This window comes from Struthio camelus, chromosome 26 (assembly GCF_040807025.1).
Source record: "Struthio camelus isolate bStrCam1 chromosome 26, bStrCam1.hap1, whole genome shotgun sequence".
Taxonomy (NCBI): Eukaryota; Metazoa; Chordata; class Aves; order Struthioniformes; family Struthionidae; genus Struthio; species Struthio camelus.
The window spans coordinates 6971055-6986363 of record NC_090967.1 but is presented as its reverse complement, the minus strand read 5'-3'; the positions used below and the strand labels follow the sequence as shown (position 1 = coordinate 6986363).

Genomic DNA, 15309 nt, shown 5'->3' with positions numbered 1-15309 from the left:
GCTCTGGGGGGCTTCCTCCCCCTTTTTTTTTTGCTTTTTTCCCCCCTTTTTTGTTTTGTTTTTTCCCCCCCTTTTTTTTGCCTTCCCCCCCCCCTTTTTTTTGCCTTTCCCCCCCTTTTTTTTTGCTTTTTCCCCCCTTTTTTGTTTTGCTTTTTCCCCCCCTTTTTTTTTGCTTTTTTCCCCCCTTTTTTGTTTTGTTTTTTCCCCCCCTTTTTTTTGCCTTTTCCCCCCCCTTTTTTTTTGCCTTTTCCCCCCCTTTTTTTTTTTGCTTTTTTCCCCCCTTTTTTGTTTTGCTTTTCTCCCCTTCAGGCGTTGCTGCCGGGCAGCGGCTCTTCCCGGCGCCCTGGCCTCTCTCGAGGAACCGCGTCGGCCGAGGCGGAAACGCCACCGACGGCGCTAACGCAATTATCGTTACACTTCCCAGCCGCCCGTCTCGCTGACGACGAATTTCTGATCTGATTAGATTTGCACGGATCCCGACCGCGCGGCCGAACGCCTGATGCCGTCCTTGGAGCCAGACGGACGCGGCCCCCCGGCCCGGCCCGGCGCGGGCCGCGGTTGGAAGCCCTGCGGCCCCGGGGGCAGCGCTTCGCCCCGGGACCGAGCTGCAGCTACAGGAGGTTTCACTGCGTTCGCGATTAAACGGCTCCTCGCGCGCCGTTCCGGCCCGGGAACGTCTCCGGCAGGGCTCCGGGGCTGCGAGGGGCTGGAGGCCAGGAGAGCCCCGAAACGCCAGCGGGGCTGGGGCGGGGGCGCCGCGTCCCCCCGCGCCGCCGCCGGCAGCGCTGCTGAGCCCAGCCGCCTCTGCAGGCGCGAGGCCACGGAGATGGGCTGCGGGAGGGAGGGCGGCGCTCGCCGCCGCCTTGCATTATTATTGAGTTTAACCTACAGTCTTCCTTACATGCCACAGTGCCCGTAACTAGTGCAGAGGCTGCTTTTATGTGCAAATGAGCCTCTTTTTTTTAATCTTTGACAGCGACTGTGCTGTGTTTACATAACAGAGGGCCCTGGTACTCTGGAGAGGGCCGCTGACAGCGCTGGCAGGAGATGTTAGGAAAGATCTAACATTTCTGATCTCTGTTTAGCCAGAGGCGGTCAGAGGCAGGCAGGGAGCGGAGGGGAGGGGGCTGCGGGGAAACAGCCCTTTCCTGCTGCCCCGGCGGGGAGCAGGGCGCCGGCGCTGGGCACCCGCTTTCGGGTCGGGGGCACGTGCGGCGCCGCCGGACCCTCGGGCCGGGGCGGGGAGCCGCAGAGCCACCTCCCGGCCGCTGCCCTTTGCCCGCTTTGGCCTCGGCGGGCCGGGCGATGCCCTGCGGGGCAGGAGCACCTTGCAGTGGCAGGCGGCCCGCGAGCTGGCGAGGAAAAGCCGCCTTTAGCGGCAGCGCCAGGAGAGACGGGCTCTTCTTAGCGCCGCTCGAAATAACGCTCGCCTCCAAAGTGGCCCTGGAAACACCGTCTGGGGGGTCGGGGGTCCGGGCGCGGGGCGATGCCGGGGCGCCAGCCGTCGCTGGGCTGCTCCATCATCCCGGCGTTTGAAGAGCAGGTGTGACCCGCGGCGCCCGGCGGGGCTGCGGGAAGCGCCGGGGTGAGACGCTCGGGGTCTCGGCGCGGAGCCGGCTGTTGGGGGGCTGCACGGAGACGCTTTGCGCCCGGAAAGCGCCTCGAGCCGCGCCGGAGCCGGCTGAGACCCGAGGGCCGGGCGGCAGCGCCTGCAAGCTGCTCGCATCCAGAGCGACCTGGCGGCCTCCGTTTGGGCTTAGACGGGGCGGCGGCGGCGGCGGGAGCGAGCCGGCCTCCGGCGGGCACGGGGCAAACTCCTCCTGCCGGGGTGGGTAGAAAAACGACCAATAGCCTCAGTCCCCCGCCGGGTTAAAATGCATTAATCCTGGCTAGTTTGTTAATGGCAGTATTGATTAGTCTCAGCGCTGGGTTAACGAGCCTGCATGCTAATGAGGGGTGAGTGGTGGGAGTTGCAGCAGCTGGTGCAATTCCAGGGAGCTGTGATGAGGGGCTAGCGAGAGGCTGCCGGACCCCCGGACCCCCGGCTCGGAGCAGGAGCCCGGCGCGGGAGAGCTCGCGCAGGGACAGCCCTGCGGCTTTCCGGTAAGTCTCTGGCACGTGGGAACTGGAGTATTTTTGTGCCAAAAGTATACATTCCTGATTGAGATCTGCTGCTTCTATTTTTTCCCCACCCCTTTTTTGGAAAGCACGTAGCCCTGCGAGGCAGAGGGGAGCCTGTCTGGCCTGCGTCCGTCAGCCGGGGATGTCGGTCCCCCCTCCCCGTCCGTCCCGCCCGGCGTCCGGGGCTGCGCTCTGCCCTCGCAGCCCAAGCCGGCTGCGCTCCCGTCGGGGCTCCTGCTGAAAGGTCGGTGTTGTCTGCTCCAATTTGGTCCCGAACACGTGTTGCAGGGGGTGAAGCAGCGCGGGGGCCCTTTCCTGACAAGCTTCTCATTTTTTGAACTTGTTGGCTTTCTCCTTTTTTTTTTTTTTGAAAACATATGAAAGACGAAATTTCTTCTTTTCCCCGTTTCTTCAGCAGTTCCTCCTCTGCTCTGCCCCCTCGGGCCCTGCTAGCCCTCGCTTCGCGTGCAATGCCGAAGGAGGAGCAGTGCCCAAATTTGACTTCTCCCATTGGGTTTTTCCATTTCTTTGCGTAACTTTGCGAATCCCTCCTCCCCTGCTTTGGGAGGATGGTGGCGGAGCAAAAGGAAGAGCCGGACTCTGGACGCGACCGAGGGCGTTCGCCCCGGGTGCAGGCGGGAGCAGGGTCGAGACGACGCCGTGCCTCATCTCGCAAAACGCCGCGTGCAGCGGGGCTGGGGGGAGGCAGGGCCCCGCGTCCCGGCGCCCTGCAGCGCAGCCGAGGCCTCCGCTCCGAGCTCGGCCTCCCCGCGGCACGGCCGCCGCCAGCTCCCGGGAGCAGCGATCCCGGCATAGAAGCCCCATTAGAAGAGTTTTTCCATCCAAGTCGCTTTGTCTCGTACATCCAGAGCTGGTCTGCGCGATTCCAAATTAATATGTATGGTTGGGGGCACATCTTATAAGACACGTGTGTCGTCTGGAGAGCGTTTGAGATGTGAGCACGGCTGAGTGCTTCTGCGGGTGAACGAGACCGCACGGAGATGGGATGCGCCGGGAACCGATTGGGTTCTGCCTCGTTATCGATCGCTGCAGATGGCCTCGGGGTTATTTCTGCGTGAAGAGCCCGGCGGGTCGGGAGGGCGGCTCGCTCCTCGCCGGAGCAGCGGCGGGCTGCGACGCCCCCGGCGCAGGGCGGCGAGCTGGGCCGGGGCGAGGGGCTCCTCGGGGCACGGCGCTGCCCGCTGCTGCGCTCGCCCGTCGCTTGGTCCCGGTCTGCGCCGCGTCGGGAAGCTGCTCGGGTGCGCGGCGCGGCCGGGGCGGCCAGCGCTTTTCCGCCGAGTGCCGCAGGTTCTGCAGGCTTAGGTTTGCATTTAAACAAATTTTGTTTTCTTCTCTGTTATAAAGTCTACCCTTAGCCCGGGGGAGTGTGGATTGCTGCTCTTTCCCTAGATCTGCAAACAGGCTGAAATAATAGCTCCGGGTGTACCCATTTATCTATGTGTCTATCTACTCATGCGTCCCATCTCATCTTACTCTGTCACCCAGTCCTGTAATATCTCAGCATCTCCCTAAAGCAAAAGATGACAATAAAGTGTAAATGGGGAGTGTTGGCTCTGGAGCATAATGATGGCAATTTAGATGCCAGCCATAATTTTTCCACCGTTGCCCCAGGTAACAGGAACAGTCGTCTCCCGTGGGAGCACGGGCAAAGCCCGTCGGAGGATGCCCCCGCTCCGCCGCGTCTAATCGGCGCGGTGCGTTCACGTTGCAAAAGAGAAGGAAGGGAAGTGTCCTTAAACCGAGATGAGTGAGCCTCAAGGGGGCGAGATTGAACCAGCCTGGGAGCCTCCCGCTGCCCCGGGGATGGAGGCTGGTGCAGGGCTCCCTCGGGACCGCCGGACCCCTCGCCGGTACCAGGGCTGAACCGGCCCTGGACCGTCGGGGGCCGGGATGCACCGTTTCCAGCCGGCTGCCGGGTGGGATGGGGAAGCCGGCCACCGGCCCGGCCACCCAATGACCTAATATCCCTTGTCTGGCTCGTTCCCCCTCCCCGTTTCCCTGGGTGGTGATTTGGTACCGATTTCCCCGCAAATTTTGCACGGCGGGCTGGAAGCAGTTACCTCGAGCTCGGGAAGGTAATCGCCGGCAGCGGTGTCAGTCCTGCAGGGTGATTTGCATGCCGATGCCCACAGTGCTCGGCCGGCCGGCTCCCGGGCGCGCACCGGCTTTCCTCCCTCCCCTTGCCCCCGCTCGCGTAGCCTCGCTGCGTCAGCCCCGGGCACCTGATGGCGTTTGCATCGCCGACAAAGTTGGGGGGGCAAAAAAAAAAAAACCTATATATATATATATATTTTTTTTTCTTTAAGAAAGTGAACTTTGGGTTTGCAGCAGAGCCAGCGGGGTGTGCAAGGGGCCGAGCCCTGCGGGAGGCCACCCGGCTTGCCAGCCCTCGGAGCCTGCTGGAGCGCCGGCACCGGCCCCGCGAACCGGCCCGGCGTCGAACAAAAAGAATGATGTGAAAATCCGGTTCTCGCCCGCCTTCCCCTCGAGGCCGTGCATTGCACGAGCGTGAAAAACGTGGCAAAACACCCGTTTTTCAGCAAACCGGAGCAGGCGATGTTGGTACTTGGATGCTGCGGGAGCCGTGGCCGTGCCGGGTGCCCGGGAGCTGCTGCGCCCGTCCCAGCTCCGGACCTCGGCGCTCGACCCGCTGGCGCGCTCCTCCGCGGTCCCCGGCTGCGCCGCCCGGAGCCGAGCTCGGCCGCGGCCGGGCTGTCAAACAGCATTAAGCCTAAACCGCCCTCCCGTCTCGAGGAGCCGTCGCCGTCCTCCCAGATAGCGGTAATCGAGCCGCTGGCTGCGGAGCCGGGATCGGAGCTCTGTAGCTGAGACAAACGCGGACGTTGAAGCCGTCGGGGCCGGCGAAGCGGCGCTCGGCGCCCCGACCCCGGCTGCCCCCAGCCCGGCGCTGGGAGAGTGCGGCCACCGGCGAGGGCAGGGCTCGGCCGGCAGCCCGGGCGCGAAGCGGGTGTCCGGCGCGGGCGGCCGGCGGGAGAGCTCGCTTCCGCACGCGGCCGCAGCAGCGGGGCGCAGGGCTCACACGCTTGGAAAAGCCGAGCTAAGTATAATCCCTGCTCCGGTGTCCCGGTTGCACAGTTGGTTTCTGCTGGACGTCGCTTAACGCCGCCTTCCCTCCTCTCCTTGCGTTCGCTCTTCGTCCCTAGGCGCCTTCGGTTCGCTGGCTCCTTGGGCGGGGGAAAAGCCGCGGAAATGCAAACGCCGCTTCGGCCGTCCCTCCCGCGGGGGAAGGAGGGAACCGCCAGGGGCTTTTCCCAGTCCCCGGCGGGCGCGGGGCGGGTGCCGGCCCGGCCTCCCCCCGCCTCGCTCCATCCCGCGCCCTCTTTATTTTTTTTAATTAGCTGATTCGCTCTCTGGCGCCGAACCCCGTTCCCAACCAGTGCGCTCGGGAAACCTCGTTAGCGCAGATCAAAAGGAGCTTTTAATGATTTATAAAGGTGCGGCAGTTTGGAGAAATTAAATAATTTAGGTGGCGTGTGTGCGGCGGGTTCCCCCAAGACCGCGTTTCGGAGGGGCGGCCCGAGACGCCCTTGCCCGCGGGCCTGGGGAGCGCCGCGGAGGGGCTCGGTGCCCTCGCTCCGCAGCATCCTTCCCCGGGGGCGCCGGGCACGGTGGCCGCCGCCGCCGGAGGAGGCGCGGGAACAGCGGCGGCCGTGCAGCGGCGCGCGCCGTTTCGGCCGGACGTCGCCCGCGGTGACGTTCGAGAAACCTTCGCGGGTAGGAGGGGTAGCAGCACCGCTCGCCCTTGCTGCGGCGCCTTCCTCTCCGGCCGCTCCAAGCACTTCACCCACGTGGCTCAGCTAAACCCCGTCCCCGGCTCCCGCTGGGCAGGCCGGCACGGGGGCCCAGGCGTCCGGGCGCGGCGGCTCCTGCTCCGCGCTCGCGAGGGGACCCGGAAAAACGGCGTTTGAGGCGTCGTTCTGCGCGCCGGCCCGGCCGCACCGCCCGCGGCGCGCAGAGCAACGCGCGCTGCGGAGCAAGGAAAGCTAACCTGCAGCCCGGCTGTTTTAGTAACCAGGTGGCCAAAATATCCCCCCCCCCGGGGCCGTGACAGGTCCCGTCCGCTCCGGTCCCACGGGTGGGAAAAGTGGCGTGAACGTTGGCGGTGGGAAGTCCCCGCTGGGGCAGGAGCCCGCGGAGCAGCGGCTGCGGGAGAGAAGAGCCCCCCCCCCCCCAATGTATTTTAGCGAGAGCAATCCATATCTCTTTTCGAGCTGCTCGGGAAAGAGCAAATCCGGGTTGTTTAACCCTTGGGAGGCGGGCTGGTGGCCGCATCGCCGACGGGGAGGGGACCGGCCTCGGGCCGTTTGCAGCGCGTCTCCGGCCGGCAGCGCCCCGTTGCAGCTCTCCGGGGCTCCCCGTCGCTGTCCTCGCAGCCTCGCGTTAGCATCCGCATTTAGATGGGGAGGGGGGGGAAAAATCAGCGTGCCGGGGCGAGCAGGCCTGGCTTCAGCAAATAGGAGCTGCAACGATTAAACCTTTCTCTTGGCGGAGATCTCCCGCAGCCGGGGCGCCGAGAGCCTGCGGAGGATCAGCCTGGTTGCGCTAATAGCCCTGCTCTCGTGGCGGGCTGCTTTTCATCCAGCGCGTTGACAAAAGTGGAGCAAATATCCTTCTCTGTGTCATTGTGTCGTGCGTTCGGAAATCGTGAGCCAGGCGCCTCGCTAGCCGGGAGCCTATTGAAAAATCCTGGGATTTTGAGCAGCGCGGCGATGGCTGAGCAGCTCCTTTCATCTGCTCTGTGACTTTGAGCGCGCCGAGGTCGCGTTTTCAACCGGCTCTCTGCCGCCGCAGAGGCTGAAAGCTCGTTTTTGCAATAAAATCCTGGCGGACTCCGGCGAGGGCGGATGGCCGAGCCGGCCGGCGCCGCGAGACGCCCGCGCTCGGTGGAGACGGGAGTTGCGAGCTTCCCCTTGAGACCCGTCGGGCGCTAATTGCACCGGGGGCTAATTGCATTGCACGGGGCGCAGGCTCCCGCCCTCGCGCGGCCGCGGTGCGGGCTCTCGGGTCGCGGAAAAGCGTCGTCGCGGCGGGGGCGAAGTCGGCCGCCGTCAGGCTTTGGGCGGCGTTAGCGCGAGAGCCACCGCTGCGAGCGGAGAGCTCTTCCACGTGATGTTGCCAAAAAAAAAAAAAACCCCTGGAAAGGGACGGGGCGGTTGTTTTCCTGGGGTGTTAAAAGGAGCTGGGGCAAAACCGGCAGCGAACGGGTTTGCGCGAGCCGCGGCCCGCCGCGCTGCTGCGCGCCCCGAACGCTGCGGCTGGGGCGCCCGCTGCCGCCCCTTCGTCAGCGCTAATGTTTTATTCCAGGCAATTTCACTCCGACAGATTTCCGCCCTCGTCATGCCGAAGCGGGGCGGCGCGTGCCGGCGATCCGAGGGGGAAGGGCCGAGGCGGGCGGCGATGCCGGGGGCCGGTTCTCGCCTCCCGTCCCGTCCCCAGCGCCCCCCGGGCTGCCCGAGAGTTCACGTCTATTTTAAGCGTTGCAAGATGATTTCCACCCCTCCCGCCAGGCATTAACCCCCCCGTTCGTTGGGGGTCTCGGGGCACCGCGCTGCCGCCGAGGACCCTTCCCCGCGCGCGCGGCTGCCCCCGTTCTCCGGGTGGATGCTTCAGCGGCTCCGCTCCCCCCCGTCCGCTGCGACGGCGGCTGGACGCTGCGAGGTTTACGCAGCCGAGACGGGGACCCTCGTCGCCCCCCCGCCGCCAAAGCGCTCCCTGCTGCCGGGGTCCTTGGAGGAGGGCGGCGCGGGGGGCTGCGGACCCCCCTCCGCGGGGCAGGCGGCGGCCGCTCGCCGGGGCGTGCGGGGGGGGGGGGGTGTTTCATTATTATTCTTTTGAAGCGGATGAGTTAGCGACGTGCCCCGTTTAGGCGGTTCGAGCCCGGCTCGTGGTAGTTGCTGCGGGGATCACACGGGGCGGCGGGTTCTTACAACGCTCTTGACGTTTCGCGAGCCGAGCGACTCGAAACGGTATCGAGTTAACGGCCGGCTCGGCTGCGGCGCGGGGTCCCTGCGGTGGGGTCCCTGCCTCGTCGCCGAGCTGGGGCCTCTCGCGAGCCCCGACGGCTCCTCCCGCGTTGCTGCAAAAGCGCAGCGAGGTCATTGCACGCGCGCGGGGATCGTCTGGGCGATGGACTCGGCGCTTTGCAGGAGCGGGCGGGCATGATAACGCGCTGGCACCCCGCGGGCGCCGGGGTCCGAGAGCCGCACCGGGACCCCGTCCCCGGGCTGCAGACGGGTCCCCCCGGGCAGCCGGGGGGCCGAGCAGCCCAGCGCCCGCCGCCGGACCCGGCCGCGGCTCCCCTCGCTGCCCGGCGGCGGGCTGAGCCGGCGGAGCGGGGGCCGGGGCGCCGCCGCGGCTCCTTGGAAAACCGCTCGGGCCTCGGGAAGGCGCTTGTTGCAGCGCTCAGCAAAGCCGTCGGGAGGGAATATCTGATCAGGCGGAAATGTAATATTTGTAGGAGGGGGGTGAATCAGCAGGGGGAAACGGAGACATAAGTAAAGATTCGCCAGCGGAGAGCAGCCGGGACGGATCCGGGACGGATCGAGACAAAGGCGCCCCCGAGCCGGGGGGCTGCAGCTGCCCCCCTGCCCGCTCGCGGCCGCCCGCCCTCGGCCCCGTGGGCTCGGGCCGTGCCGTCCGCCCTGGCAGCGCGGGGCCCGCGGGCCGGGCGCCGGCCCGAGCCCAGGTGGCGGCGGGGCGGCGAGCTGGGCAGCTCCGTCCCGTCCTCTCGGCCGTGCGCTGCCGCGGCGCCCCCAGGGGCCGATTAACGCCTCCCGCCGTCCCAAACCGATCCTCGTCGGTTCGAAGCCACCTGGATGCCGTCTGCCGCTCCGCGCTCCTCCCGGCAGGTGGGTGGGTGGGCACGGTGCAGCACAGCGCGGCATAGCACGGTGCAGCACAGCGCGGCACGGTGCAGCGCGGCACAGTGCAGCGCGGCACGGTGCAGCACGGCACAGTGCGGCACAGCATGGTGCAGCACGGCACGGTGCAGCATGGCACAGCGCGGTGCAGCATGGCACAGCGCGGTGCAGCACGGCGCGGCGCGGTGCAGCACGGCGCGGCGCGGTGCAGCACGGCACGGCACGGTGCAGCACGGCACGGCGCAGTGCAGCATGGCATGGTGCAGCATGGCACAGCGCAGTGCAGCACGGCACAGTGCGGTGCAGCATGGCACGGCACGGTGCAGCACGGCAGCCCTCCCGGGGCACCCGGCCGCAGGGAGCCCTGCAGCTCCCGGCCTGCCGCAGCGCGGGGGGCGTCGTGGGCTGTCCCGGGCGCTGTCCCCCTGACAGCAGCCATGTTTTTCCTTGCATTTAAACAGGATTCCCAGTATTTCAGTTTCCACCTGCTGCCTCGCGCCCCCGGCAGCTGGGGGAGGGCGGCTCGCGGGCGCCGGGCCCCTTTGCAGCCGGTTCTCGGGCAGCTCGCGAGGCCCCGTCTCCCCTCCGCCGGGAGGAGCGAAGCAGCCCCTCTGCCGCCCCTGCGCAGCCCCTCTCCCCGCTGCCCGCCGCAAGCTCGGGAGCCGGCGCGAGCCGGGGGCTTTGGAGCCGCCTCGGACGCGTCTCGCGGGGCTTCGCTGGCGGAGCCCCCTGCGGCGCGGGGCGGCTCTGCTGCGGGAGGCGGGCGCTGCCAGCCGGGCAGGGTCGGCACCAGCAGCGAGGGAGGCGGCAGGAAACGTCGGGGATTCGCCCGTCGCCCTTCCTGGGGCCTTTGGGGCGCGGGGCGAGCGGAGGCGGCGGCTGCCCGGAGCGCGCAGGCGGCCGCCGGGTCTCTGCAAGCTGCAAAAAAGCCCGTGGGGACAGCGCACGGCAAAGGGCTGGCGCAGGGCGAGGGAGCCGCCGAGGTGCTCGGGGGACGGCGAGCCGGGGCGCCGGGTGCCAGGGCCCCGCGGGGGCCGGCCGGGAGGCGGCCTGCGAACGCGGGGCTGCGAACGCGGGGCATCTCCTCGGCTCGACTGCAAAGCCAGCCCTTGGCTTCGCCTGCCCAGAAGCAAAAATCAGCCCTGATTTCGCTGCCCTCTTGTTTCGCAGCGTGTCCGTCCTTTTTCGGAAGCTCAGCGCGGTCTCGGGTGCAGACCTGGCGACGCTCCCGCGGGCCGGTTTCCTCGCCCCCGCCCCGCCGGCGCGGGGTAGACCTCCCCTCCCTCCCCGCCACCGCGCTCCTCCGTCTGTGCCATTTATCACCGCTAATCAGCTTTAATTCAGCAATTTGTCAGTCCAGCAAAGGCCCTTGGAGTTAGTTGTTTTGGTTTTTTTTTCCTCAAAAAATATAATTATTATTATTATTCCCCTGGTAAGCGCGGGCCCTTCTGTTACAATCGTCTTTGCTTGCGCTTTAATAACAATCATTAAAATAAATAATTTTTTCAAATAAAAGGGAGAGAGAGAAGAGAGGGGGTAAATTTTTTTTTTTTATTGTTTTGTATGCGTTTGAAAACTGTTTCCCAGTAAATCGCGGCCCTTTGTATTAATTTTACATTTTAAAACGTTACCTTGCCGGGGGCAGGGTTGGCACAAGTGACTCGGAGACGGAGCGAGAAGGAGAGGGAGAGGAAAACCCTGCTCCTTAATTAGCGCCTTTCCCTGTGCGACCAGAGCGCTCTCGAAGCACGTAACGAGCTGGATGGCGGCTCTGCGCGGGCTCCTCCGGCGCCGCGCCGCCAGCAGCCTTCCCCGCTCGCTCCCGCGCTTTCCAGGCCCTCCGTGGTTTTCGAGTCCGCTCCCAGCCGTCGTGGGGTTCGGGGGGGGGGGTTCGGCAGCCCGGTTTGGGGGCGTTTTGGCCGCTGCAGCAAGCGCGGGGCGAGCGAGAGGAGCGTTCTCGGGTTTTCCCCTGTGATGAGTTTGGCCCCGTTCTCAGCCCCGCTCTCAGCTGCCCCCCGGCTGCTCGTGTCCCGTCCTCTCCGTGCTGCGGGCCCTGGCCTCAGCTCACGGCGGGCCGGAGCCCGGCCGGGAGCGCTGGGAGGAGCGCGGCGGCCCCGCTGCCGTTTCCCGCGCCGCTCGCGGGCTTTCCGTTCGTGGGGCAGCAGCGCGGCGGGAGCCTCAAATTAATTAGCAAAGAAAACTCATCTCGAGCTGGGGGGGCGGGAGGAAAGGGCAGGCTGGCTCCCGGGGGAGCTCGAGGGTTTGACGGGGGGGGTTTGTCAAACGCGGCAGCCGACGGCAGCTGTAGGGCAGGGTGCGGGGAGCTGCCGCAGCAGCCCGGGAGCGGCGCGCGGAATATTGCGGGAATTGCCTCCGTGCTGCGGAGTCCTTTTCCAGCCCTGCTAATCCCTTAATCTCTCAGATAATCAGCTCCAAAACCGTAAATTGCGATAAGATTGCCGCGCGCGTCTGCATTAATGCCCGGAGGTTGGATGGTATCGCGAGGAACGGTGATCTTTTTTTTTCTTCTTTTTTTTTTTTTTTGCTGCTTCTCGCCACGTGTCGCTGCCGGTTCATTAATCTGAAACCAACGAGGCGCTGAGCGTAATGCCGGGGGGGGGGGCAGCGGGGCCGGGCGCCGCGCCGGGGGGGGGGCTCGCTCCCCGGGCCGCGGTTTGGGAGCGCTGCGTCCCGCTGCCGCTCGCGCCTCGGTTTCCCCAGCGTCGTGCCAGGCACGGGGCTCGGCCGCAGGGGTGCCGGGGGGGGGGGAGGATTTTAAAGCCAAGGCTTAGGCTCGCGGTGGGCAGCGGCAGCCCCTGTCTCACGCCGCCCTCTGCTCCGCAGGTTCCACCGCGGGGACTACACCGTGGAGGTGAGCATCAACGACTACCTGGACATCTACTGCCCGCACTATGAGGAGCCGGTGCCCGCCGACAGGATGGAGCGCTACGTCCTCTACATGGTCAACTACGAGGGGCACGCGTCCTGCGACCACCGCCAGAAGGGCTTCAAGCGCTGGGAGTGCAACCGGCCCGACGCCCCCAGCGGACCCCTGAAGTTCTCGGAGAAGTTCCAGCTCTTCACCCCCTTCTCGCTGGGCTTCGAGTTCCGGCCGGGCCACGACTACTACTACATCTGTGAGTGTGAGCCCCTTGGAGCCGGGGGGGCGAGGGGGGGGGGGGAAAAGGAAGAAGAAAACCGGCTGATGGGGCTGGGACCAGGCAGTGGGCGCCGCACGGGCGGTAAAGGGTGGAAAAACGAAAGTGAAGGAGCAGCACGTGGCAGCGTCGCGGGGAGGCAGGGATGCCTCTCGCCCTGCTCGGGAGCTGACCGGCCTGGCTGTCGTTCTTATTATTTCTCCCCCTTTTTCCTAAAGCATCTGTTTTCAGCCCACTTAATTTGTTCCTTTTATCTATATTAAATTACCATTCCCCCCCCCCCACCCCGTAAAATGTCACTCGTGAAAGAACTGCGTCTACAACTCTCTCTCCCTCTCCTTCTCCCCCCCCCCCCGTTTCATTTTTTTTATTTTTTTTTAATTCGTAACGTCGTTAGGGAGCGATTACACCGAAGTAAATGGTGAAGCTGATCGTTGCTAAACCGGTTAGAGTTCCCGTCATGCGGAACATGAGAAATTACGCCTCTTGGAGGAGCCGCATTTAGCAGACATGAAAGAAAAGAAATTACCTCCTCCTCGAGCTGGCAAATTGGGACGCCATTAACCTCGCAGGCGGCGAGACGGGGTCCGCGCCCCGGCGCCGGGTCACGCTCGGGAGCCGGCGGCAGCACCCGCTGCCCCCCGGCCCGCCGGCGTCTCGCCGCCGCTTGACCCCCTCCCGGGCTGGCTGCGACACGGGGCAGAAAGGACGGCAAGGAGGGGGGGGATTAAAAACAAAAGAGCGAGACGATGTGCAGCAGCCGCTGGCTGTGCCCCCCCCAGCGTCGCTGTGCCAAAACTGTTCTTACGTGTGCAACAAAGGTCCCTGGGGAAGGCGGCTGCCGGGAGGCCCAGGAGCCGGCCGGGGCCGCCGCCGTCCCGCTCCCCCTCCCGCTTTAACCTGGACGCCAATAGTGCTCCCTCCCCGTCTTCAGTCCCAAAAAAAGAGAAAAGAAAATGCAGTTCCTTTAAAAACATATATACAAATATTACGTTTTTCTCCTGCTGAGAGGGGACTTCCACCGAGATAATTACTGCAATTACGCCCTTTATCTCTCCCAATGAGTATGGTTTTTATTCTGTGCTTTCATCTCCATTTCGCCTGCTACGGGAGAGGCACCAGGCGCCCGGCGGCTCTCACCGCCCAAAGCAGCGCGGGCGACCGGGCAGAAGCTGCCAGGACCCAGCGCTCCGGCGGTGCGCGCGGTGTGCGTGTCGCGCACGGTGTGCGCGGTGTGCCTGTCATGCGCGGTGTGCGTGTCGTGCACGGTGTGCGCGGTTTGCACAGTGTGCAGGGTTTGCACATCATGCACGATGTGCGTGGTTTGCACATCGTGCACGCTGTGCGCGGTTTGCACGCTGTGCGCGGTTTGCACGCTGTGCCCGTCGTGCAAACCCCTCCCCAGCCCGACAGAGGCGCTTCGCGGCGCCGGTAGCGCGGTGGTTTTGCGTGATTCGGCAGTGACCGGCAGGAGGATGCGTGAGGGGCACCGCAGCCCTAGACGATCCCCCCGCATGCTTTCGGGGGTTTCCCTCCGGGGCCGCCGCGCGTCCCCCTGCAGCAGGACGGGCCACCAGTTCGCCCGCTGGGCTGCAAAGGGCTTTTCCGAAGCAGGGCCAAACTTTGGAGCCGGCTGACAGCGAAGCACCCGGAGGCGCCTGCCTCCCCGGGCCGGTCCCCGTGGCCACCCTCCTGCTCGTCCTCCGCGCCGCCCGCGGGATGCGCCCCCTGCCCGGCTCTCTTCCCGGGGGGCCGCGGCCGAGCAGGCTGGCGATGGATGTTTCATGCTGCTGTGGCATTCGTTTGAGATGACCCCGAAGAGGAGGAGCGCGCGAGGCCGTTCTCCCGGCAGGATGGTCCCCGCGCGGCGCGAGCGCCGGGCTCTCAGAGCGCCTCAGTCCCAGGGCCAGCGGCGCCGCCGGCCGCCCGCCCGGCTCCCTTCGCCCCCCTCGCCCCGTCTGTTTAACCCCCTCTCCTCCCCTCCTGGCTTTGCACCGTTTTAATTGCAAAGCGTTCCCCTCCAGCGGCTGCTCGAACGGCCCCGGCGACCCTCCGCCGCGCCCCCGGCATTCACGGCCGCCGCGATGCTCTCGCGGCGTGACGCAAGCAGCGTCCCGCTTTCGCCCCCTTCGCGTGGCGGGAGCCGCTAGCAGCCGTGAAACCCGCCTCGGCAGACGTTTTTTTGCAGCCAGGACATGCAGCCGGGGACGATTCGGCAGAAACGCGCCGCCCGGGGTCGGGCGGCTTCTGACACCGGTTGGAGCGTTGATCAGAGACGGGGCAGGAGCCGCTCCGGTCCGGCAGGCGATGCCGTCGCGCTTGTAGGCGGCCGGAGGGGGCGAGCGGCCGGGGGCCCCGAGCCCAGCGGGCGCCTCGTTGCAAAATAGTAAATAGAAATATTAAAGCCAGCCGGGGAGGGGGTGAAGGAGGGGGCAGAGCGGGGCTCGGGGCGCTGCTTGGCTCACGTCGCTCTGCTTTTCTCCCTCTCCAGCTGCTTCTCCCCCTAACACGGTCGACCGGCCCTGCTTGAAGCTGAAGGTTTACGTTCGGCCGACAAGTAAGCGCGGGCGCGCGCCGGAGCCCTTGCACGGCGGCGGGGGGCCGGGGGGGGGGGGGTTCGGTCCCGCGGCCATCGCTTGCTGCTCCCCCTGACATGCACCGAAAACGCCAGGCCTCTGCTCGCCCTCCGAGGTTGCAGGGAGACGTCCCCGCGGGAAAGGAGCCCACCCTTGCTCCCCGAGGCTCCCCGGTCTCCTCTGCTGGGGTTTTGGGGATTGGGGGGGGTGGGGGGGGCGGCCCTGCACCCTGGCCGAAGCGCCCCTCTGCGGGACCCCCCCTGCCCCGGGCCCGCCTCCCCGCTCTCCGCCGTCGGGGCAGACACGTCTCCCGCGCGGCCCACGTTTGCCGCTGTACTTCTGATGGGAAAAAAATATATAGATATATATGATAATCTCTGCACAGCGGCTACTTTTCAGAATCAAATAACTCAGCCATTTAAAAAAACAAATTAATAATTTTCTTCTCCTGTTAACGTGTAATTAGCAAATGGCAGCGGCTCTCCCTGGGGAAGGGCTGAGTGCCTGTGAAATGTCACCGTTTAAAAGGATGTCTTTCTTTTTTTTTTTTAT

At 65.7% G+C, this 15309-nt stretch overlaps 1 protein-coding gene across 5 annotated transcripts in view; it reads left to right on the top strand.

Annotated features, from left to right (window-relative positions):
* EFNA2 (ephrin A2) overlaps window positions 1–15309 on the top strand; it is a 42077-nt gene that overhangs the window by 24755 nt on the left and 2013 nt on the right. For 4 of the 5 annotated variants that reach the window (XR_011136360.1, XR_011136361.1, XM_068919670.1 and 1 more), the window contains exons 2-3: window positions 11868–12160; window positions 14673–14738. Coding sequence is in view for 3 of the 5 variants with exons in the window: in XM_068919670.1 (XP_068775771.1) it covers window positions 11868–12160; window positions 14673–14738 (359 nt within the window). In the remaining 2 variants the exon portion in view is untranslated. The remainder of the gene's footprint in view (window positions 1–11867; window positions 12161–14672; window positions 14739–15309) is intronic. The other variant, XM_068919672.1, reaches the window with a different exon arrangement.